The sequence below is a fragment of the Lutra lutra genome, chromosome 12 (assembly GCF_902655055.1).
Source record: "Lutra lutra chromosome 12, mLutLut1.2, whole genome shotgun sequence".
NCBI lineage: Eukaryota > Metazoa > Chordata > Mammalia > Carnivora > Mustelidae > Lutra > Lutra lutra.
The window spans coordinates 63,581,937-63,605,907 of NC_062289.1; the positions used below are offsets into that span (position 1 = coordinate 63,581,937).

Genomic DNA, 23,971 nt, shown 5'->3' on the forward strand with positions numbered 1-23,971 from the left:
TGACTCTTTTTCTTTTTTTAATAAAATTATAGATATATAGATGTAGATATAAAAACATTAAAACAGACACAACGCAAGCGGACGCTGCCGTGTGCTTACTCTCGGGTCCCTGGCACCCAGGCAGAACTCTGACCCCCGCCCCCGTGGGGCCGAGGGCGCCGAGGCTCCCGTGGGGCCTGTACTTGGCATGTCTTGGGGTAGGGAATCTCCAGTTTGGCAGGGGAGAGGACTCCTGGTCTCATGGGCCCCCTGTGGCAGCGTCCAGCCCGTGCCTGCTCCCACCTGCACCCCCCCCCAGTCGCCTCCCACAAGAGCATAAAGCAGAGGTTAAGGCTTCAATGAAAGCGAGTTTCCCGGCAGTGGGGGCAGCGGGGGCCCGAGCGTTAACACATGGGACGTGGCATGGCAGCTCAGCGCACAGACAATGGGGACGCACCCACCAGCTGGGTGAGGACAGGACACACGGAGCCAGGACCCCACCCACAGCTGGCTGTCTGTCTGTGCCTCGTCCACCTGTCCCTCAGAACCCAGAGCCATCCCCGAGCTGGATGCCTATAGGCTGGGGCTTGACTCCAAGCTTCCAGCGGGTCCCTGAAAGGCAAACGAGTTAGGAGCAGCTGGGTGGTGGGGCCCCGGTCCAGAGCGGCCAGGGACCCAGGACTCTGTCCATCTCTGGGCCACGGTGACCTTTCTGTGAGGGGAGTAGGTAGGGACTGGCCTGGGAACAGCCTCAGGGGCACGAGGGCAGCAGGTGTAGATATGACCCACACCCCCTGGCCGCCCCCCGCCTGTGGGAGCCGGGGGCACCGACACACGGATCCCGCAGCCTGGAGGCCCTGGTCCCACTGAGCCCTGTCAAGCAGATGGGCAGATGGACAGGCGGAGGAAGAGGGGTAGGCTTGTTGGAGGCGTGGTCTCTTCCGCTGACGTGTCCACACCAGGCCTGGGCCTCCTGGTCTCCCGGAGCAGAGCAGTCGGGAGGGGAGGGCAGCCGCTGGGGGTCCTGGTCCCCGGGGCTCCACGGCGGATGGATGGCAGTCAGTCCTCACACTGAGATCTCGTACGTGGTCCCACCCACGCCGGACACCTTCTTAACGAGCGTGTGCCGGGCAGGGCTGGCGGAGGGCCCCGGGGGGCCAGCGGCAGGCCCCAGGCGGGCCAGGCCAGGGGACTGCCCGTTAAGCTTACTTGGGGGGGTCTTCAGCTGAGGGTGGTCCCTGCATCAAAACAAGCACATACACGCACACACACAGTGAACACGGGACCACGGCATGACAGAGGCCAGCAGAGACAACAGGACAGATGATGCAGACGCAGACAAAGCCCGGGGTGGCCCCTGCCTCTGAGCTCAGGAGGGCCCACCCAGAGGATGGGTGGGGGTGCACAGCCTGCAGAGGGGGACTATGTTGCCACAGGACAGACAGATGTCAGAATGGCCATCAGCCCCCTCCCAGGTCTCTCGGTCCCTCCCACTGGCACCGATCCCAGAGCACAGGGAGGCCAGATGGACACTGGCCAAGCCCCCAGGCCCTGCACTGTCCCAATGCCCCAAGCTGAGGAGCCCAGGGGTGACTCTGGCTCCTTCCCTGCTCCCTCTTAGGAAAACAAGAGGCTGTCTTCCTGCCCTCCAGCCTGCCCAGTACTGACCAACAGCATTTCTGACATCGCTGCCCAAACACTCACGAGGATGGGCGCCCCTCCCTCCTGTGGCTACCATCACACCTCACTGTCTAGCTGCCACCCACTAGGCCGGTTCCAGCCGCAGCAGGGCCCTCCTCACTGAGTCCGTGCTCAAGGTGGCAGAGGAGACGCCCTGACAGCCACACACCCCAGGCGCTCAGCTCAAATACTTGGACCTGACTCTGTGCAACAGCCATCCCTGCTTCCTATTACCCACCTGCCAGGAGCCTGGAACCAGCCTGCCCCTCTGGGCCTATTTCCCCATCTCTGAGCAAGGAAGCCCTTACTTCCTGGGGCTATGAGCTCCCAGGCCAGCATGTCCTGCTGCAGGATGATGTCCCCCAGACTCAGCCTCCTCAACCCACACCATCTCCAGGGGAAGAAACCCTGGGGCCCCCCTGCCACTTGGTTGCACCAGCTGCAGGAGAATGTGCAGCCTTGGGGCTCAAGGTGCAAATCCTCCTCGCCCACTATCCTTGGATGTGTCAGGGCATCCTTAGAGCTGGGCAACCCTCACACAGTCTGGCCGGGAGCCTCCAAAGAGGATGAGCACCCCCACTGCCCCCAGAGGCAGCCACTGGCTTCCCAGATAGCCCCCGCATGCTCAGCTAAGAGGTCCCACAGGCAGTCAGATACCTGGCCTGTGCCGGGAAGCCCCCGGCCCCCAGCACCCACCTCTGCACGGCCAGCGAGGGTGGCGACTCCGGGAGGTCCGTGTGGATGAAGGCGACAGCTTTGGGGCCTGCATAGGAGGGTGAGCGGGGCGTGCTGGGTGGGGAGGGTGGGCCCTGGCGCACCGGAGACCTGTGTGAGCCACTGCCAGGCCGAGGCCCGGGGGCGTTGTTGTTGGCCAGGTCGGCCTGCAGGGAGGAGGAGGAGGTCCGCGGGGCCCGGCTCACGGCGCTGGACAGTGAGGATAGCGAAGTCTGCAGCGCAGGGTTGCGGGCACCACCGAAGCCAGGCCCCGCAACTAGGTCATCTCTGGAGCCGTAGCGCAGGGCCGGGCCACGGGGGCCCTCGGACAGCACGCTGGCCTGCTGCAGGCTGTAGGAGCTGGGCGCGTCATAGACGCCCGAGTCGCCGAAGAGCGAGTCTGCCTGGGAGCGCAGCAGCCGTTCCCGCTCTTCCCTGTCCTTGCGCTCCTGGATGGAGGCCATGATGGTCCGGGACAGGTTATCGTAGCGCACAGGTGAGGGCTCCCGCGGTCGGGGGCCCAGCACCGGGCTGAAGCTACGGGGTGGGGGCAGCGGCGGGTCACCACCGCCCCCGGTGCAAGTAGGGCGAGCGATAGCTGGCCACACTGGCCGAGGGGTGGGCTGGGCACGTGTGGCCGCTGGGCGAGCCGGGGTTGAGCAGACTGTCGTAGGACAGGCTGCCATTGCGGTTGGGCAGCGCATGGGGGGCGAAGATGCTGCGGTGGGGCGTCGGGGGCCCGCCCTCAGAGCGCAGAGGCTGCAGGGCCACATGGTCCCCAGCCCTCCGGCTGGCCGCCTTGAGGCTCAGGGAGCGCAAGGCACCCGAAAAGGTGTCAGCAGCGCTGAGTGGCGGGGACGGGGGGTAGGCGGCGTGCAGGCCTCCGGACGTGTAGTCAGGAAGGTCCAGGCTGGGCTCTGACACAAAGTCCAGGCTGTGGATGCTGTCCTCTCCCAGCGTCAGGGAGTCGGGGCCAGGGACCTGTGGGCAGAGAGGGCACACATCTACCAAGGCCCAGCCACCAGGTGCTCTGTGCCCCACCCCTAGAGGCTACAATCTCAGTGACAAGCGTAACCGACAAGCTGTTCCTGGAAGGTCTCCATCCCCTAACCACCTCTTCCTTGCCCACCACAGAAGGAAGTGGGGACAGGGGAGAAAAGAGCACCCAAATGGTGCCTCCCCAGGGAAGGCTAGGCACCCTTCTCCTGCTCCTACTTCTCCACAGAAGAGGAGGGGGCTGTGGGCACAGCCTCGGGAGCTGGGCGCACAGCCTCGGGAGCTGGGCCTTGAGATAAAATAACCACATAGAGGCCCAGAGCCCTCTCCCAGGCACGTCACAGCTGAGGACTGGAATCATGGCCACGTAAGACCAGAGCTGGGTACTGCGTCTACCCAGGGCAGGCCTCTCAGAGCCCACACGGGGCAGGGCCTCCTGGGGGACAGCCATAGCAACAGCGAGGAGGGGCCTCTCAGGAGGGGTCTCTGTGAACCAAAGCAGGCGGGCACGGGCTTGGGCCGGGGATGAGAGCCTGCAGAACCTCAAAACCCAGAGGGGATTTTGACAAATGTGCCCTCAGGGTACTCAGGCCAGAATCCTTGTGGGACCCAGGACAATCCCATCAAGATGAGGTAGGCAAGGGCACCTAAAGCCCCCCATTCCCAAGAAGGGCTGATGGACACCCCTCCTGGGACAAGAACCATGGCATGCTGGCCAAGGAGGCCCAGATTCCCTGCCTAGCCCAGAGATGCTGATGCTGGCTCGAGCAGGGCATCAGTCCTGGGGGGAGGCAACCGACCGGTCCAGGCATACTGGCCCAGTCACAGGCTCGCCTCTTAGATGGCCAGGAAAGAGGGTGGGCAGCCTGGGAATGTTCGGGGTTCTGGATCATTCCTCAGGCTGTCCAGGGTTGCCAACTGCTCTGCAAAGATCGTAGAGTACTTATACAACTCAGAAAAAAATAAATGTGCTTTCTTAAACAATCTCAAATTCTTCTGAAGCCTTCCCGTGGGCCTTACAGAGTGACTAATAGTGGAATTCCAGGCATCCTGGCACACACTGTCCCTGGGGGCAGCCGCCTACCAGGCCAGCGGGCATGCACCAGCCAAGGAGAAGGGGCCAGCCAGGAGGGCCTGTGCCAGCCCTTCCTTCATGCCTAGCTGGGATTCCCACAGAGTGAGGTCCTGCTGGCACCCACAAGGCTCTCTATGACCCTATGGCCCCAAGGACAGGGCCTCCTGGGGCAAGTCCTCCAGGAGTGGGACCTAGGGGCTGAGGCCTCTGGGGGCAGGGTCTCCAGGAGGGGGAGAGTAGGACTTCCTGGGGTGGGGCCAGGCCTCCTCACCTGCTCACCAGGCCCGCAGAAGGGCGCCTTGGGACCCGAGGGAAAGGCAGGCCGGAACTTGTACATGGCAGGTGTCGGGGGGCTGGTCCTCTGCGCCGACAGGGCGCTCTCTGGGGAGATGGACCACGGTCAGGCTGGGGTCAGTCCATGTCCCTCCCTCTGTCTGGCCACCACCACCTCACCAGCACTGCTCGGGCGTGGGGTCTGCAGGTCACCTCCGAACGTGCCGGCCTCCGCCTTGGGGGGCAGTGGCGGCCCCAGGTCCAGCGGCTTCTCATCCAGCCGGTCCAGACTGCCCTTGGACTGGGAGGGGGCGTGGTCAGTGTTGGGTAGGGTGTGGGCCAAGGATGGGGCATAACTGGAGATTCCTCCCTGGGCCCTGGGCCCTAGACCCTTCTCCAGAATCTACCCAATTCCTCCCCCTTCCACTTCTAGGCCCCTTCCAACAGAGCTGCTTCCTGCCTCCAAGGGTCTGCCCTTTACCCCATCCCCTACCTGACCCCAGGGCCCCCACCTTGCTGCGGCCGAGGCCAGCCTTCAGCCCGTTGTCACTAAGCTTGACCTTGAGTGGGGCAGCTCGCTCCAGGAGCTCAGGCCGAAGGAAGGGTGGCTTCAGGCGAGCAGCCAGCGGCAGCCGGGGGGGCTCTACCACATACCTGCGCCAGGGGTGGGGGCAGAGGGGTCAATAGCCAGACCAGGGTGACCGGGCCTGAACGCTCACCAAAGGCAAGGCTGGCTGCACCTGCCAGAGGCAGAGGTCAACCGGGCTGAGGGTCCACACCTGCCCACCCCAAACCCGGCAGAGGCCCCTTGATACCCCATCCAGGCCTCACCGGGGTGCCAGAGGGCTGCACAGCACGTGCTCCACATTCCCATAGCAGCCTCGGGTGAAGGGGTTCACGCCCCCGCGGAACTTGCCCGTCACCTGTGGACGTGGGACCCCTCAGCCAGCCTGGCCACCCAAGGTCCAGGACAAGGCAGACAGGGGGACAGGCAGGGATGGCTGGGATTCCTCAGGGGACAGGTTGGGCAGGGTCGGCCCAGGGTGCCCCCACCCATTGCCCCCCGATGTTTCCTGCAGGAAGCTGCCAAATTTCTGGGCCCTGAGTTACTGAGGGCTGCAGAGTCCAGAGGTGGGAGTGAGTGGGGGAGGGGCAGCACAGGTGCAGCCCCACACTCCATGCACCACTCTGGGTCTCCTCCCCCTACGGAAGCTGAGGGCTCCAGCAGCCCTTCCCTGACACCCCCCAACATGGGCCTGGTGCAGTCCTGGCCCTCTTGGCCTGTAGGGGATGCCCCTAGCCCCATCGCTGCAGGGGCCCTCCTCGGGTCAGCACCTGCTCATTGGTGGTACGCCCCCGAGTGACCAGCACCACATGGAAGCCAGTGAGGCCGATGACAGGGATGAAGAAGAGGCCAGCCACACACATGACGGCCATGCTGGCCCGTTAAGGCCAATGGCCATAGGCGAAAACACGGAGCCGGTGCCCATGAGCAAACCACTCCCACTGCCACCCAACCAGCAATGGTGACCCACCCTCTGGGGATTCCCCGGCAGTCACCCCCCCACCGCCAAGGGCCAGCCAAGGATACGTGATGGTGGTGTGGGCAGCTCCCAGCCCCTCAGCGTGGTTCAGCACATAGACCAGGCCAAAGGCGACGACACCCACCATGTGTGCGCTGAGTGACAGCAGGAACAGGAAGAAGTATCGGTAATTGCGGCGCCCAATGCAGTTGTTGACCCAGGGGCAGTGGTGGTCAAAGTCCTGAGCAGGAGCAGTGAGTCAGGGCACAGGGTGGGTAGGAGGGGAGGGACATGGCATGGGGGCAGACAGGGTGGCGGGACGGTCACCTCTACGCAGTTGTCACAGACGCTGCAGTGGGAGCAGCGAGGTGGGCGGTAGAAGTGGCAGGTCGCACACCACTTCATTCGGACCTGGATGCCCCGCACGTCCACATTCTTGTACAGCGGGGCCCGGAAGTCGTCCTCCTTATCCTCGTCCTCATCCGCTGTGAGCCAGGGCCAGAGGAGGGTGGCAGGAAAGTGACTTCCCTGCCAGGAGAGTCCTTCCCACATCTCTGCCAGCCCACCCACCAGGACCCACCCCTGAAAGGCTCTCACATGTCAGCCACTCACATTCTAGTGAAAGTGAGCAGATCACATGCCCTGGCACAGGGCCCTACCTCGGGGGAAGACGCCAGGGTCCATGAAGGTGGCCATGCTGAAGTTGGCCAGGACAAAGAGGAAGATGATGCCATTGTAGACAGGAACAGCTGGGGACACAGCTCGAGTCAACCATGGGCACCTGCGTTGGACAGCAGGGCAGAGCTCGGTCTGGGGGTGCAGCAGATGGGTGGGGATGGGGTGTGGGGACAGATGAACTAGGTAGGCATGGCCACACGTAGGCAGGCTGGGCCATCAAAGGCCACCATCAGTTCTCAACGTGGCAGTCGGGGAGGCCACTGCCGCCACATCACTGCTGGGAGACCTCTGCCCATCAGCCTGCCGCTTCTCTCCTCAACGATCGGGGCTGGGCACCTTGTGGCCCATATGTGGGCTGCCCACATGTGGACAATGACTCCAGCAACCGTCCAGGTGCGTATTAGGAATTCAACTCACGGTTGAAGACACTGAGGCTCAGAGAGGCCTGTGGGCCCAGGCTCCCACGTTTAGGAGCGGTGGCAGACTGGAGGCAGGAGTCCAGGATGAAAAATGAGCCCAGTCCACCTGGCTGCTAGGACAGACAGAAGCAGCCCTGGCCCTCAGGCAGACCTGTCCCCAGCCCAGCAGGGCCTCTTTGCCAGGGAAAATCTGGGACGAGCGGAGCTCCAATTCTCAGTCAGGAAATGCATGGTGGGTGGCACCCCTGTTTTTCCCTGAGGCGTGAAGTCTCAGGGTCTGAGCCACTGGGCATATCCGCATCCAGCCAGCCCTTTCTTTCTAGTTTGTCATCTTACTATCCATCTGACAATGGGGAACACCCAGAGACTCTAGAAAAGCATGATACCCCCTCGCCACTTACCATCTTTTACTACCCCCGCACCCATGGCTCAGGCTGCGCCTTCTTCCAAGAAGCCTTCCCAGATTCCTGGCACCCTACAAGGATCTCACACACCTCCCGGATGGGTGCTCTGCCAGACGCTGTCCTCTTCTGCCCTCTAGGGACCAGACCAGAGCCCTCTCTGTCGAGATCTACCAGTCCTTGGGCACATAACCTGTGGCCCCATGTCCCAACCCTGCAGCAGGTCTCTGAGTCCAACCACTTGGCTCCCACAAAGTTCCTCTGGCCTCAGGCTCCTGATGGCTCCTGGCTGCTTTGACAAATGGGGGGCCCCTGGCGGGCTGTTCCCCTCCCCATACCTAACCCCTCTGTGAAACTGGAGGGCCAGGGAGATCCCCCGCCGTAGCCCTGACTGAGAGAACAGGGCATCGTGGCCTCCAACAGGGTGAGTAGAGCCCACGGCCCTGCCCACCGCCCCAGCACACGCCGGCCACGCTGGTGTGCCCACGCCTGCCTTGGCCAGGAGCCAACCCCGCCACCCCAGCAACCACCTCCATGGCAGCAGAACTTCGCTATTTTTAGTGGAAAGCGAGAGGCTATTTAAAGATTCCACTTCCCACGGCAGCAGGCGCAGCGGGCCGGGAGCCGCAAGTTACCCCTTCCTTTTCTCCAGGACCTGCTGTGGAGGTGGACGTGCTCCCTGAGGACATGGGTTCCCTCTGCAGGGAGGGCCTTCCTCCACTACCCCCTGCCCGGGCAGCCCTGAGTGCCCACTAGTCAATGCCTTCCACATTCCCCAGCCCCGCGAGCTAAAGCATGGCACACAGACGGTGCTCAATGTATGTCATGGTCTCTGACCCAATCCCATTCAGCAAGATGACAGCAGGCCCCGGAGGTCTGGTCTGCCTGGCAAGGTGTGGTGGGGGGCAGAAGCCAAAATGCCAGTGGGGATAGGCTCTCCAGGCAAGCAGGAGCTGTCAGCTCCGGAGAACCAGGAGGCAGGGAGAAGCGGGGGCCCCACTCAGGTGGGGCAAGCCAGCTCCCCATAGTGCCTTCTGGGAAGGGCTAGCTGTATGATCTGCACAAAACAAAAATGCAGGCCTAGTGTTTAAAAAGAATGCCAAGGCCAGGACAGCAGAGCACTAAAGGCAAGGGTCGGCTCTCGTGCACGTGCAGGGCCCATGCCAGTGGGGCCAGCCCGCCCCGGGGGAGGAAGGAACAGAGAGGTCCTGAGGTGCTCTGGGGCTAGCAGACATGCACACATGAGCTGCAGCAGGTGGGTGGGCATGGCCGGCACGAGGACACGGTGTGGGCTTGGCAGGGGCGAGTGGAGACATGGGGACAGTCAGAGGCTCCATCCCCGCCATCTGGGTTTTACCAGTGGATACCAAGAGCCTGTTGCCCAGCTGCCCAGTGCAGTGAACCCCAGAATCCTCCCTTCCAGCTGTAGGGAATGGATGCCTCTGCTTCCCTATTTTACAGACAAGGAGTGGGTATGGGACAGTTTGTCACATACCTAGACCTCGGGGTGAGAATACGTCTGGGTTGGGATTCAAACTCTCATGCAGGCAGGTGGGGGACTGAACCCCACGGGCAGCCCCCACACCCGCACTGGCCAGAGTCTCCCCTGGCCCAGGTGGCCAGTACTGCTTTGTCCTCCCTGAGCCTCAATGAACACCCACTCCCACCCCGGCTGTACAGGCTGGACAGCTGCCCCGAACAAGATGCCTAGGGTGACACCTGGAGAGCAAGAGGGCCACATTTGGGAATCTGATACATGACAGGGCAACATCTGCACTGAAGTGTAGGTGGCCTCTGTCCACTATGGGCACCACCCCTCTGTGTACCTGGGCCACACACAGCAGGGAGAGGGGGCTGAGGCCTTAGCTGGTGCTGGGCAGGCTTGCGGCTGGGGGCTGCAGGCCTCTGACAGGAATCTGAGCCACTGTCCCATCCACCCACCATCACCAGGTCCCAGGCCGGACTCTGACCCAGGATCGGGATTTCCAGGGCATTCCTGACCCCTCATCCTCCCTCAGGAGGCCTCTACGCCCAGGCCACGCCAGGAGGGTCCAGGCCTGGGTCAGGCCAAATGAGAACCGGCTCCCCGGCCAGAGCCAACAGGCACATGCACAGACATGTGTCCCCACGAGCAGGCAGGGACACATGCATACGCACACGTGCGATGCACACAAAGACACACAAATACACTCCAGGACACACACGTGTGAACACATGCCAGTGGATATACACATACACAGACACATGTACACACACGACCACATCCAAAAGGCACGTGGACATGAGCATACACCATGTGTTGACAAACAAGACACATGTGCATAAATGTTTGTGAGAACAGACCTGCCCGACACACACACACGGCCGCAGAGACACACCTGTGCCTTCGTTCATATACACACACTCATATGCACATGCGAACACAAACAAATGCAGAAATGCCATGCCCTTCCTCAAACCCAACCCCTGTCTACACGCTCCGTCTCCCTGCAGACCAGGCAAGCGGGAGGACGCGTGAGGACGTGCAAGCTCCGTGGGCAAGGCCTGGCAGGCAGAAGTGCTCAGGCCACCTTGAGTCTGTCCTAGGCTCCAAGAGGGGCCCCTCCGCCCACAGGGACAACATTCCACTCCCACCCAGGGGCTGGTGTGCTCCAGGCCAGGGCTGGCCACCCCTTGCTGGCTGCAGCCACCCTGTGGGGCCCGGAGCTGGCCTGGGTGGGGGGCTGGGCCAGCTCTGGGGCTAGAAGCCCTTCTCCCGATTCAGCCCCCGCCTCCTGAGTGTAGGGCCACACGCCACTGCCATGGGCCCCACCCAGATTGAGGCCCCAAGTCCGCCTAGCCCGGCGGGGAGACACCACCCAGTGGGGGTGGGGGGGTTCCACAGGGCCAGTATGCGCGCCACAGCTAAATGTGGAATGGAAAATTTTAACTCAGACGTTTTCATTTAAATCGGGTTCTTCATTAATACTGTTTGTGTTTAAGAGTGATGCACATGCACAGGGGCACCTGGGCCCAGAGGGTCTGTGGCCACTCTACCCTGGCCAGGCTAGGCAGGGCCCTCTGTCCTCCTGTACCCATCCAATCCCTGCAGGGACCTAAGAGATGAGGCAACTGAGGCTCAGGTGGCCAAAGATACTGTAGGCCACAGGCAGTGAGGCCTGGCAGGGGGCTCACGCCGAGTTTCCTTCCTTCCCGTGTGGCCCCTGCCAGGGGCTCTGTCCACCTGGGCCAGCCCCTCCACCATCCCATGCTGGGCGTTCCAGCGTGCCTCAGCCTCCGGGCATGGGGAGGGCTCAGGCCCATCCTGGGGAGAGACAGTGACATCCCAGAAGTCATCCCCCTGGTCCTGGACAGAGACAAGATGGCCCAGCCTGGCCCCAGGGATTGGTAACCCAAAAGCAGCCCTAGCTTTCTGATATTTCCAGACTCCCTGTCATTCTCCAAAGTGGCTCTGCGAGGAGGAAGGGGCTAAGGCAGAGACCTTAGCCTGGGGGCTCTTGGAAACCCACATAGCACCTGACCCAGCCTGGCACTGAGCCACAGTATGAAGGGCTTCTGGGGCCCCAAAAGGGGCAACTCATGTTTATGGAGCAGAGAGGGGGTCTTGGCCCACGCAACATCCAATCCAGTTCAAGGGGTAAAAGCAGAGAAGAGAGAAGCCAGTGGGGACCCCAAGGGCAAGGTGGAGAAAACACAGGAGTGGCCTGCTCTCTCCTCCCTACATGCCTAAGTCTGCAGCAGGCCTGGACCCAGAGAAAGGGTAAAAGTGTAGGTGCTAGGGTGACCAGAGGCCTATCCCAAGAAGGCAACCACTGGGACCCCTGCTTGCCTGGAATTCGGCACACTGAGTGGTGTCAGTAGTTCTGGTTTGCCCCGCAGAACCCCTTTTCAGGAACCCAGTTGCTTTGGAGGACCCCGGTGGAGCGAGGGTTAGGGTAGGCCAAGGTCCCCAGTGGCCTTTTGGCCCAGGGATTGTGGCCTCAGTGGCTGAGGGGAGCCCTGTCCTAAGGGTAATCAAGGCTCCATTGGCTAGAGGATGCCTGCACCTGGCCCCCAGCCGGTGCTGCAGAGGTACATGCCACCTTCTCTCAGGTACAGTGGGTCACACACAAGGCAGGACACAGGGAAAGGCCTGCAGTGCCCTGAGCGAACCCTGCCCCTCTCTTGGCTGGTGTCCCTGAACCCAGAACCCCAGCTCTGAAGAGGAAGAAAGAACTTGGCAGGGTACAGGAGCGTCAGTGCCCACATCTTGAGATGTTTCAAGTTCATAGGACAGCCGTGTAAGGGCCTTGTGAAATCACATAAGCCAAGGACTTATGACAAGCACACTACCTCGGGACTCAGGTGAGCCTAAGAGGAGAGGAAAGGAAACAGGCAGGCTCTCTAGAGCAGGGTTGGTTTCAGTTTCTTGACAGATCTATTTCCCTGCATTTCACAAGTTCTTGAAAGAGAACCCATATTACTTTTAATGTCAGGGAGGAAAACACTGAATTACACTTCGGGAGTGAGAAACAGGACCAGCAAGTGGAGGCCAGGCTACCACGAAGCACACCTGAGGCCAGGTGTGGGGGACCCCAGGGCCAGGACTGGGCCAGGTCCCACCTCTCCAGAAGACCCTATACTCGCTGCCCACCTGCCCCTCTCCTCTCTGCCCCACAGCCAACAGCATCTGAGTAACAAGAACATGCCTGCTTGCCAAAGCCAGGAATAAGCCCGTCCACACAGGCCTTTTTTAAACCCGCTTTTGGCAGCCTGTGCGCCCACCCAGCCCCGCCCTCCAGGTAGGGAGCTCTTGAGCCTCCATGGGTACCCAATGCAGGCTCGCTGTCCTCATAACTGCTACCCTCACTCTCGCTAAGGCAAAGCAAGGGTGCCAAGCCAGCTCTTGCTCCCCTCAACCCCAGGCTCATTCACCCTCGGGCTGACCTGCCTCGGAACCGAGGCCCCCATGGACTACAGCCATTGGTGACACCTCAGTTTCCTGGGAAGGCTTGAGCAGTCATTACTGTAGTCACCTGGGCTGTTTCTCAGCATGGGACTTGGGGAAGTGGGTGGTCCTAGATCTGCATGGCTGGAGCCTGGAACTCCCACCCCTCCTTGTACCTGAGGGAGCCCTGTTGGCGGTGTGGGGGGGTGCCCCACAGCCATGGTGTTGTCAGCAGGCTTATGTGTGAGCCAGCCTGTCTCAGATGAAGTTCTGAGGCCCTGCCTGCCTTCTGCCTCAAGGGTCCCAGTGCCCAACATGGCCAGTGTCCCTGGGTGTGGCCTGGCCTGGGCCCTGCAGCTACGACCCCAAGCCTTCCTGAGAAGGTCAAGGGAGGGTGGAGGGCACTGCCAGGCCAGCATCAAGGGTGGCTTTGGGACAGGCACGTGGCAGCCTGGCCAGGCCACACCTACGTGGGAACAACTTGGCTCTGGCCCTGGACTGGACAACCAGGAGTGGACCCAAGAGCCACCCACAGCTCCTTGTTGGAGGGGCTGGTGGCTCTCAGCAGCCTATATCCCCCCCTCATGCAGCCTGTGGGGAGGGGAGGGCTGCAGCCACACCCTGGGCAGCCACTGCACACACTCCCCTGTTTGGGCCCAGCAACTGACACCCAGGGCCTGGCACAATCATGAGGTGCCAGCCAGGCACTCGTGTCCCCACACAGAACTCACCTGTCCCTGGTGCCCCTGTATAGGCACACTCACTGTTTCTGCCTCAGCCCAGGTCGGGGTGGGGAGCTCACATCACCCACAGCCCAGCCCTGGTGCCAGCCCTGTCGTGCTCAGCCCTCCTGGCCCCTGTCCCCCTGCCCTGCCCAGCCCACGGGCCTTGTCCCCCCAGGCCTGCCAAGCTGCATCCCCCGCTGTACCGGCCCCTGCCCCTTTTGGCCCGTCTGTGGCCGCCTGTGCACCCCTCCGGTGACGCGGGGGACTCACGTGAACACGAAGAACAGGGTGCTGGAGCCGACCAGCAGCGCGGCGGCCGTGGCCACCGGGATGTACTTGGCGGGTTTGAGGCGCGTCCCGGGGCTGCGGGGCATCCTGCGCGCCGCGCCGCCGCATCCCTCCCCGGGGCCTGGCGGGCGGGGCCGGCCGGGGTCGGGCCGGGGTCGGGCGGGGCGGGCTGGACGCGGCGCAGGACCCGCGGCGGCGGCGGCGGCGGCGACGGCGGCGGCGGCGGCGGCGGCGGCGGCGGAGGAAATCCCACCCCACGGGTAGCGGCGGCGGTGGCGCGCTGATGTCAGCGCGCCCCTTAAGGTGGACCGAGCGGAGAGGCGGGGCAGGGGGCGGGATCGGGGAGGGTCTGGACGGAGCTGAGCGCTTCTTGGACGCGCCCCGCCCCTGCCCCGCCCCACACCCTCCTCCCGGGGCGCTGGGCGGCTGAGCCTCCCAGACTCCGGAGCTACCAAGCCCCCTGGGCCCCGCCGGCGCTGACGTCTCGCGCGGCGTTCAGGACCCGGGCGCGGCCGCTCCTCGCTTTGGTGCCCTGACCAGGCGAGTCCCCGCGGCACTCTGAAGCGACGCAGCTGTCGTCGCACACCTGCAGTGCTGGCCCACCGGGTGGACAACGCAGAGAACGCCAGGCCCCCTGATCCCGGCCCGCAGGCCCTGGCGCTGGGGCATGTTGGTCCCCTCCCGGACCTCTTCGCAGGTCTTTCCCTTAACATCTCGGAGCCGGTCCCTGGGGTCAGATTGATGTTCCTGTTTCATGCTATTCCCGAACAGGGCCAGACCTCTCTCATCCGGAGACCTCCTGGCATTTATGAGGGTGGGAAATTTGTGACATTGCTTATTTCTTGCCCATCTCACAGCGCTCGGTTGTAAGGGTAAGGAGGACAAGGCTTCCTTGCCCAAACTGCAGGTTCGGGAGTGTGTGTAGGTGGGAGAGCTAGGGTCGGTTGAGCCCCTCAGCCTCCCAGAGGCTGGGTGGAGCGCCCCTTGGGAAGCCTGTGAAGCACTGGGCATCTTGCCCCGCCTGGGATAGGCCTGTGGGCAGGCCCACCTCCTGCAGGAAATCCCACCCGCCAGCTCCACTGCTGCTGCCCACTTAAGGTGGACCCATGCCTTTGCAGTGCCTGGCTGCAGTGTGGCCAAAACAGGCTGAGCGGCCAGGGAGAGCAGTGCAGAACCTCTGGGAGGCTGGGACCTGGGTCAAGCTCTGAAGCCTTCCACAGTGAGGACCAGCAAGTCTCTGTTCCCTTGAACATAGCCCCAGGGCTCTCTGCTTGGAAACCAAGACCCATCAGCGCCCTCCCAAGGTGGGAATCCACTGGGGCTTCGAAGGGGGGTCCTCACCCTCCTTGGCCCTGGGCACCTGCTCCTCTCTGGCCAGAATCCCTTGCTGCCCAGGGCCACTTTCTCAGGCTATGCTGCCACAGGTCCTGGGGCTCCTTTGCCTGGAAGCCCCTCCCTGCCTATACGTGGGCCTTGTGAAGGCCCCAGCCCCAGCTTGGCAGGCTGCTGGCTGTGAGCCATTAAAAAGACCCTGGGCTGGGGGGCTGAAACTGGGGCATTAGTACAGCTCCTTAAGAATAGAAATGTTCATGGGCCTTTTCCCATAACACTCCAGCTGTAGCCTCTGCCTGGTGGGGAGCCCACTACAGGGGGCCTAGCATAGGGTTGGGGGGCACCCTAGCACTGAGTGGCAGGCTCGGGACACAAAAGTGAGTGAAGGGCGGACACCTCCTTACCTCTGCCCATGGTGCCTCAGCACCTGGAGATGTAAGGTCCAGGGTCTTCACAAAGACTCTGGCCAAAAGATGCCCCACCCACGGCTTTGCCATTGCTCCCACTCTTCTGGGACCCCAAGCCCTGGAAGCCTCTGGATGCAGGCACACCCATGGGGAGCCTCCCCACGGGCTCCCAAATTGGACTCAGGCCCAGGTCTGACTCTGGGTCTGTGTAGGGGTACCAGGACAGCTGAAAGTTGTGGAGTGAGCACCAACTGCTGGTCATGGGGAGAAGGGGTGCTTGGTGCCTCCTTGGTGAGGTCCCTGCAGATTTCCTGGGCAGAGGGGAGTCCTGGGTCGGGGGAGGGGAGAAGAGCGGGGGAGACCCAGTGAGGCCTCTGGCCCAGGATTCCTCCCCTGCTGAGTTAAGATCCCAGGGAAAAGGAAAGCAGAGCAGAAAGCTTGGCCAAGGGACTGACCTGGAACAGAAAGGTATATCAACTCACTTCTCACTCCATCCTCAATACCAACAGCACCCCAATTATGGCCTACCGTTGCCTCTGCCACAGGGAACACAGTTGCTGAGGGGCTTGGGAGAGGCCCCACCGGCATCCCTGTTCATCCCAGTGGGACCGGATGTCAGGACCGCACGTCTCCCTTTCTGCAGCACTCTGCAGTGTCAGCAAGCCACCTGTAATGTAGCCTGGTCACAGCACATCTCTGTTCCCCAGCCACTGTGAGGGGCCTACCCTGCTGTTGGGGTTGTCCCCACCCCTTGGAGACACAACTCTTCACCCAAGAGGGAAGAAGTCAGCCTGGGGTTTCACATCAAGTGGGATTCTTCTTGTATTAGAGCCCAAAGCAAAAACAATGTTCAACAACCATTCTGTACTCAGTGAAAGGGGAGTCTGACTGCCCTTTCCTGAAGGATCAGGCCTGGGCCAACCTTTCATGCATCAGTGCATCCTGCAGAGGTCCAGGGGGAAGCAACAGCTGTCTTACGTAAGGACTCCAGTTCATCAAGACACGTAAGGTACACAAGCTTCAGTGTCCCTCCTTGGCCGGAAGGGCCTCTGTGCCAACACTGACTTTAAGAGCACCCAGACCTGTGCCTCTAGAAGCATAAGGCTGCCAGGACACAACAGATGCATAGCATCCTTTGGAAGTGCTTCTCTGAGGTTTAGAACAAGACACGTCACAGGACACACAGAACACGTGGAGACATCGGATAGAGCAGGGCCCAGCCAGTAGACCCTGGCCACACCGTAAAGCACCTCCAGCAGATGTCAATGGCCAAATGCCGAGTGAGGGTAATCTACTCCAGGGCCAGGTCCAAACTTGCTCTGCAACCCCTTACCCACATTGGAGGGCTGTATGGCCACATTCTGGATCCCCACTGGCCTCCCAGGACACACATTACGATGTGTGACCACATGCTTTGAAAAGTCTGCCGGTGCACCAAAAACCCTCTTCCCCCACCTAGGACACCATTCAGACGCCATTTGTTTTACAAGACAAGCCCCCAAATGGCACCCATTTACATTCTTGCAAACGGCCCTTCATTTAAAGCTATTGCAGATATCCACAATTCCACCCAGATGGAGATGCCATGAGTGAGCAGGTAGGCCAATTTTCTCTGAGGACAGCAGCAGGGAAACCAAAGAGGGCTGTGGGGCCGAGCTCCCCACCCACCCAACACACTGCACCAGACTGGACGAGTGTGCTATGGGACCGGCTTTTCCCTCCGCCAGGGCCGAGGGCCAACCAAACGCAGCCTTGGCCAAAGCCTGGAAACCTACTTGGCCTTCCCATGTGAAAAGCCAGGGTATACTCCAGTGCTCTTCCTTTCCCTCCCCCAGAGGCAAGAAACAGCAAGACCCAGCAGAAGCCCACCTACTCCTTACCACAAGGCAGAAACACATGCCACAGCAAGCACCCCTGCCCCACCTTGGACACAGCACGGCCCCAGAGGCCAGCAGCAGCCCCAAGCCCGAGGCAGAGCCAGGGGTGGCAAGTGGGCTCCGCAGCACTGCCCCAGCACCCCGGAGCCAGCGGGCACCCACACTGCTCCCAGGACAGGGCCGGCGCACACATGGTCCTGCCCTCTGTGCAGGTTTCGAATGTGTCGTTTATTCACTATTTTTGATGACTATAAATAAGTGTTTCCACTATGGAAAAGAAAGTGAGCACAGTACATTTTCATGACTGGGGAATGGATTTTCTGAAGGCTTCTTCAATAGGGCAGAAACTTAGAAAAAAACAACCTGAATGTTGGAATTCAGTTCTTTATATAAAGTCCCTTGTAAAAACAAAACAGAATAAAAACAAACTGAAAAGAAGGGGCAGGGCAAAATTTAAAAAAAGAAAAAGGAGGAAAAGAACGGAAGGAAGAGAAAACGAGGGGCGTGGCTTATTGCTCCTCCTCCGCTCCAGCCTTGCCCTCGGCGTCTTCCGACTCCTTGCTCTCCTCCTTCACGGAGAGAGCTTCTAGCTTCTCAGTCACCTTCTCGGCATCATTGTTTTTGCCCGACCCTGCTAAGACATAGGGGGACACAGTAAGAAAGCCAAGAAGCACTGCTCTCTGCAGCCCGCCCACCTACCATGGCCCTGGGCGAAGGCGTAAGAACAGGCCACTTCACCATGTGCCGGCCAAGCCAGCCTCCAGGGGCACACAAACAAGTAGGAGCTCATGCGGGGGACAAGAGTCAGGGAGCTCAGTTATGTCAGGTCACTTGCTATGGCAGCCATCGTCAGGCCCCCGACTGCGAGGACCTCCTGAGGCCCCCTTCGCTGTGGGCTCTAGCCAGATGTCACTGGGTCCCCAGACTGGGAGCTGTGAGGCCAGGCCAGGGAGCACAAGCTTGGGGCCCTGATGGCCAGCTCACTCCCCAAGAAGCACTATGTGTCCCCAGATGGCTGTATCGCCCTTGACAGGTCGAGGTGGTCACAGCACCCCGGGATGTTTCTGTGGCAGACGGAAAAAAGCACCCGCCTGGGGCTGCAGCCGGATGCAGAGTGAGTCTGCGAGGAAGTCCCCTACCCAAGACACCATGTCACCTTTCTTTTCTCTCTCCTCGATCTCTTTCCTGCATTCTTCAAACTTTGTTTTGAACTTCTGTGCATCTGTGGAAAGAAGAGAAGAGACCTTCTAAGATCCCTGAGCAGTGAAGGGGACACATCTGGAGGGTCTGAAGAGTCAAGATTCACCAAAGGCTCATCCCATGGCCAATATGGACTTAAGGACACAGCCTTGGGCTCACTGCTACCCAGACCAGGCAGTAACTGTTTCTTGAGTCCCTCCTGAGACTGGTGGCTATGTTGTGCTGTGTCCCTCCATCTGATTCTGTGACAACCTGGGCACAGCAATACATGGCACTGGCGGCCATGCACAACCAAGGGGAGGAGCCTCCCTCCCACTCTGTTCTCCACTCACATCAGAGTTCCTGCTAAATGAGGCCCACTGGGCACTTCTGACAATCGGGGCTAGAAAGGGACATGCCTGCCCCGGGGCAGACTGAATGCCTAGTCCCCTTTGAGGTTAAAAGGGAGAAGACCTTGCTCATCACCTCAAAGCCCAGATGAGGCCTCATCGGCACATGGCTCAAGGTGCAGGGCTTGCATCCTGCCCCCAAGAGAGCACTAGACAGCAGGGTGGGACCAGTCCCTACCATACACTTCCCAGGCACTACCGGTTCTCCCCAAAAAGCTACACAGTCAGATGGGCGGCTGCAGTCAGGCGGTCCCCACGGCCCGGCACCCTGCTGCTTACTTTCAGCATTTAGGAAGCGGATGGCCAGCAGCTCTGGCTTGGGGCACTCATCTGCAAAGTCAGCGTGGGTGTTCCAGACCCAGGCACGGTCGCTGCCCGCATTCGGCTTCAGTTCCATCATCGGTGTGACTGGGGAAGAGGAGCCATGTGAGAGTCCTGTCAACTGCGGCAAGGCCAACTGGCCCCAAAGGCCCTGGTTGCCAACTGAAGGTGCTAAACGAAGGACCCCTGGTGGAGGTCCACCAACCAGGCCTAAACGAAGTCCCGTAGGATACGGATCTTAAACACGTTTCTTTGCAAACACCTTGTATTCACTTAAAACCAAGACTGCTCTAAATGTGGAAACAGGGCAGCCTGCTCCCTGACCCTAGAACACCTCAGCAAGTGTCTCCAGTTCCACTGGAACAAGGGCTCCAACACCAGCAGAGCCGCCCACACCTAGCCCTCCCTCCCTGTGGAGCACCCATCACATGGCTGTGTCCACGTTCAGTCACACCATCAGAGACCTGGCCCATTGGGACGTGGGGGACAGAAACCATACGTGGGGTGACCACCCTGGAAGGCATGGGGTCAGATCAGGGCAACCACTCTGACACTGTCCAGGGACTTGGGGGACGAGGCCACCAGAAGAGGACACAGTGAGGCTTGTGACATACATCATGGAAGACAAAGCCATGACCTGAAATAAGCACAGCTACCCTGGTGTCCTTGGGCTTTGCGCAGCCCCAAGGCGGAAAAGGGAGACAAGTTGCACAAAGAACAAGAGCAGCCCCAATGCCACCCCCACCAGTGTGCCCCTGCACCCCTGGCAGAGGTCTCCAGGGATGTGGGTCGGCCCATGCCAAGCCCCAAACACACATGACCGTCTGAACCATGAACAGTCACATCATCTCAACACCTGGCAAGCCCTTGAGCTGTAGGGAGCACAGAGGTGCCACTGCCCCCTCCTGCCACCACCCACTGGCACATCAAGGGTCTATGACATGTTCCAGGCTCAGAACCTGCCTACAACCTGGAAACTACCCAGTAACCTGACCAAGCTCTAGAAGCAGCACAGGGTGTCAGGAAGACCCCTGGGGAACGATTCAAATTGGAGTGGAGGCCAAGGGCCAGAGAAGACAGGCGGGGGTGGTGGGGTTCACAAGAGGATACCCAAGCAACCCCTAAGGAAGGGCATGAAAGGGGCGCCTGGGTAGATCAATCAGTTAAGTGTCTGCCTTCGGCTCCGGTCATGATCTCGGGGTCCTGGGGGGATGGAGCCCTGTGTTATGCTCCCTGCTCAGTGGGGCATCTGCTTCTCCCTCTCCCTCTGCCTCCCACTTGTGCTTACTAGCGTGCTTGCTCTCTCAAATAACTAAATAAAATCTTTAAAAAAGGGAGGACATAAAAGCCCCTCTGCACCACCCCTCAGGGTCTCTGCAAACCCACCCATCCTTCCACACCATCTTCAAGAGCTGTTCTGCTCAGGTTCCTGCCTGGTCACCCTGTGTGCCCTGATGAGGGGCCCCACCCTGCCAGACATGCATTCTACCCAGTACGGCAGACATGGCCCTGGATCCAGAATGCAGCCCCAAGCATGTTTGCTTCCCAATACACACAGCATTGCAGGACAATCCAGAACCCAAGAGACTGATTTGGTGGGGACCTTACTGTCGCCCCTTCACAGATCAGGCCTGATGCGGCTTTTCCAGCCCCCAGCCCCACCCCCACCATATTGAACCCAAGGATGATGCCATCACTCCTGTCCAAAGGCCTCAGCCTGTCACCACCCACTACCTGTTCAGTCTCACTCCCCCCACCCTTTTCCCCTTTTGTGTCCTTCTTAGGAGACACCCCACAGGGACAAAACACACCCAAGAGTGGGAACGCTTCCTGCTGGGCACATCTAATACATATGGGAGCACATGCCCTGACAACACACAACCTCATAGTCCCAAGCCCACACTGGGGCTCTGTGTCCACCCTGTCATGTCCTATCTGCCTGGACTCCACACCTCGTATGTCAGAAACTTCTCTGAAAGTCTGCTCCGAGTTCAGAGCACGTGGGAACACCTCATTTCCCACTTTAAGTTCTGAACACACCATGAATATGCGCCCCATGTCCCACTGCACTCCTGGGCACCCAGTGCAGCACTGAAGGCAACCTGGCCAAAGACCTGAGGCGTCCTCGTGCGGGACTCAGAGTAAAAACACACCCCCCAGGGGCGCTTGGGTGGCTCAGCGGATTAAAGCCTCTGCCTTTGGCTCAGGTCATGATCTCAGGGTCCTGGGATCAAGTCCCACATCAGGCTCTCTGCTCAGCAGGAGCCTGCTTCCCCCCCACTCTCTCTGCCTGCCTCTCTGCCTACTTGTGATCTCTGTCAAATAAATAAATTAAAAAAAAAAAAAAAAAAAGAAAAAGAAACACACCCCCCCAGAAGCCACCTACTGTAGTGGTTGGCGCATATCTTCAGGGTCTTGTCCCTCCTCATGAGGAGGCGGATGGTCCCTTTTTCCTTATGCTTCAGAAGCTTAACGTCACCAGTGCCTCGTTCCTTCCACTCTGGGAGATCATTCTCTGAAGCGAATCGGAATAGCTTTGCCCGCCTTCAAGAAAAGCCATTGAGAGAGAACTTAGATGAGCAAAGAGAGAAGTAAGTAGTGAAACACTGACTTGGAAAGAACACTGGTTTTCTATGCACTGAACAAATGGCTGTATCTGGCGCCTCCAGAGACGCCCTTTGCTTTCTTTGACCATCTAGGACTATTGGTCAAAAAATTACCAAAAGAGCAAGACAATAACAAATTTCAACATAAAGACCCAACTTCTCAGCAAACATACCTCCGAGTACACCAAGCTATCCTGTGATCACAGTGCCGGGGAGCCCCTGGGGTCCCATAGGGCCACAGGGATAACATGGAAGCAGGTGAGATCAAGGACCCCTGCCCTCCAGGACCCCTGCTGTGAGATGCCCCACCCCCTTGCTTCCCTGGCCCCCCAACCCAGAGAGAGGGCTGCAGACCTCCGCTCAGGCTGCCAGGCTCTGGCCAACACCCTGCCTTCCTACCCAGAATAGCACCTCATACTGGGCCCAGCCAAGGCCCCCACCCAGCCAGGCACTGAAGCCCACATGATGAGCCCAGCAGTCCTGCATTTAGGGCTTTAGGCTGAAGCCCTCCATTCCCTTTCCCCACCCAACCCAAGCAGTGTTGGTCCATTTCCTGCATAACACTCTGTTCTCTCCCCCAAGCTAAGGGAAACAGTGCCCTCACAAGGATGCCACCAGAGCTTTCACCTGGAGCTCAAGGCCCCAGACGAAAAGGCCTGTCCTGTTGGCCTTGCTTCCCTCAGGAAGGTCCTGTGCCCAGGGCCGCCAGGAGCAGTTCTTAGCCCTTTGTGGGGGCACATTTGTGTGACAGCAACAGCACCAGCAGCAGTCCCCAGTTCTGGGAGAAACCAGTCCCTGGCTATCGCACCATTTCTGGGCAAAGCAGTGATGTGAAGAACCAGTGTCTTCAGGGACACGCCCACCACTCTCTGAGACCAAAGGGGTATATATGACTCTCCCTCCCCAGACCTTTGGGGGTGGTGGGAAGGGGTTCGTCTTCCCAGTCGGCCTTTCTTAGAGGGAGGGGTCACTGTCCCTGCCCCCCACTCACACCCTCATCTGGCTTCTTCAATAGAATCTGAAGTGGAGGGGGGTGGGCAGTGAGGGAACTCCATAGCTTAGACAGGAAAAACACTCCAGCCTATTTCCATTAGCTTGTAAGGGAGCTTAGTGTTTCCTGTGATTGAGTCTCAGCAGTGCTGATTTTGTCACAAACATCTCAACACATGGCTGGTTCCAGTGCTACTTAAAAATGTCCCTTGCCATTGGAGCTTCTCACTGAAGGTGCCAAAAAACATGTGGAGAGTAATTTTTAGAAAGTAATCTTGGTAGGCCTAATACTATCCACTTTCACTTATAATTCCAGGTGTTACTCTGTGTGTTAAAAACACTGAAATGGGAATTCCCAAACTTCAAGATGCCAGAATCTATCATGCAAAAGAAAAAAAAAAAATAATAATAATAATGGCAGACTCCCTGTTCAACCAGAGGAAGGGTGCTGAGGGAGTCTTAGAAGTAACAAGCCTGGAAAGTGACAAGGACAGGGGGCTGGTGAGATGCACCCTTGTGGACAGAGCAGCAGGGACAGGACACCAGGGAGCACCTGTGCTCTCCACAGCACTGGCCACCAGAAGCAGGGGCACCCAGTGAAGAGTTATCCAACCAATGTATTCTAACAGCCGCCCTGATTTCCACATTAGCCATCACACAATTCCAAGCCCTTTCTTCAAGCCTCGGTCCAATTGAAAGTCAGGCCAAGACCCTGAAACCCATAAAAACCGTAACTTCAATCTCACACTAAAGATTCCTATGTCTGGAGCAACATGAGCTTACTTACATTTTAAAAAGCTCTTCTTCATCTTCTTCCAGCGTTTTAATTTCTTGCTCAGGAAGAGAAACTATAGGCTCAAACTGGGGGTCGTGGTTGGACTCATCGGCATTCTCAGTGGAGGTATCATGGTCCTCATGGGTGTCCTGTGGATTGAGGTGCAGAGAGGTGACTCTGCTGGCCCTGGAGCCTGGCCCCCACACAGAGGTCAGCAGTACCCACAGTGGGCAATCTCTCCTAGTGATCTGCCTCATCCCAAAGCAAGAGATTATGCCCACAGTCTTTCACATAAAGAGAGGTGTGCACCCACATTGGGAGTGCAGTAAGATGCTGAACATCAGCACCGTCCCCAGATGCATCAATCCCATGTGTGGACAGCGGGATGGAGGTCCC

At 59.6% G+C, this 23,971-nt stretch overlaps 3 protein-coding genes and 1 non-coding gene across 5 annotated transcripts in view; 1 reads left to right on the plus strand and 3 right to left on the minus strand.

The window, feature by feature from the left end:
• Positions 1–13,911, minus strand: ZDHHC8 (zinc finger DHHC-type palmitoyltransferase 8). The gene is given in 12 exon segments (XM_047697317.1): positions 1–1,217; positions 2,356–2,949; positions 2,951–3,354; positions 4,716–4,825; positions 4,898–5,018; positions 5,230–5,371; positions 5,549–5,640; positions 6,053–6,155; positions 6,309–6,481; positions 6,568–6,725; positions 6,900–7,021; positions 13,661–13,911. Coding segments are annotated over 12 exon segments (2,295 nt in total). The 5' UTR covers positions 13,765–13,911; the 3' UTR covers positions 1–1,045.
• Positions 8,051–23,971, plus strand: part of TRMT2A (tRNA methyltransferase 2 homolog A) — a 22,123-nt gene continuing 6,202 nt past the window's right edge. The window contains exon 1 of the mRNA XM_047697319.1: positions 8,051–8,060. The gene's annotated coding sequence lies outside the window, so the exon portion shown is untranslated. The remainder of the gene's footprint in view (positions 8,061–23,971) is intronic.
• RANBP1 (RAN binding protein 1) overlaps positions 17,502–23,971 on the minus strand; it is a 7,773-nt gene continuing 1,303 nt past the window's right edge. Inside the window, exons 2-6 of one of the 2 annotated variants that reach the window (XM_047697329.1) lie at positions 23,588–23,724; positions 21,591–21,748; positions 19,163–19,291; positions 18,451–18,516; positions 17,502–17,928 (exon numbers count right to left, since the gene is read on the minus strand). In XM_047697329.1, the coding sequence (XP_047553285.1) occupies positions 17,804–17,928; positions 18,451–18,516; positions 19,163–19,291; positions 21,591–21,748; positions 23,588–23,724 (615 nt within the window). In that variant the 3' untranslated portion in view covers positions 17,502–17,803. The remainder of the gene's footprint in view (positions 17,929–18,450; positions 18,517–19,162; positions 19,292–21,590; positions 21,749–23,587; positions 23,725–23,971) is intronic. The other variant, XM_047697330.1, reaches the window with a different exon arrangement.
• LOC125082782 (small nucleolar RNA SNORA77) lies at positions 18,292–18,418 on the minus strand. Its single transcript, XR_007122099.1, has one exon. It is a non-coding gene; the product is annotated as a small nucleolar RNA SNORA77 (small nucleolar RNA).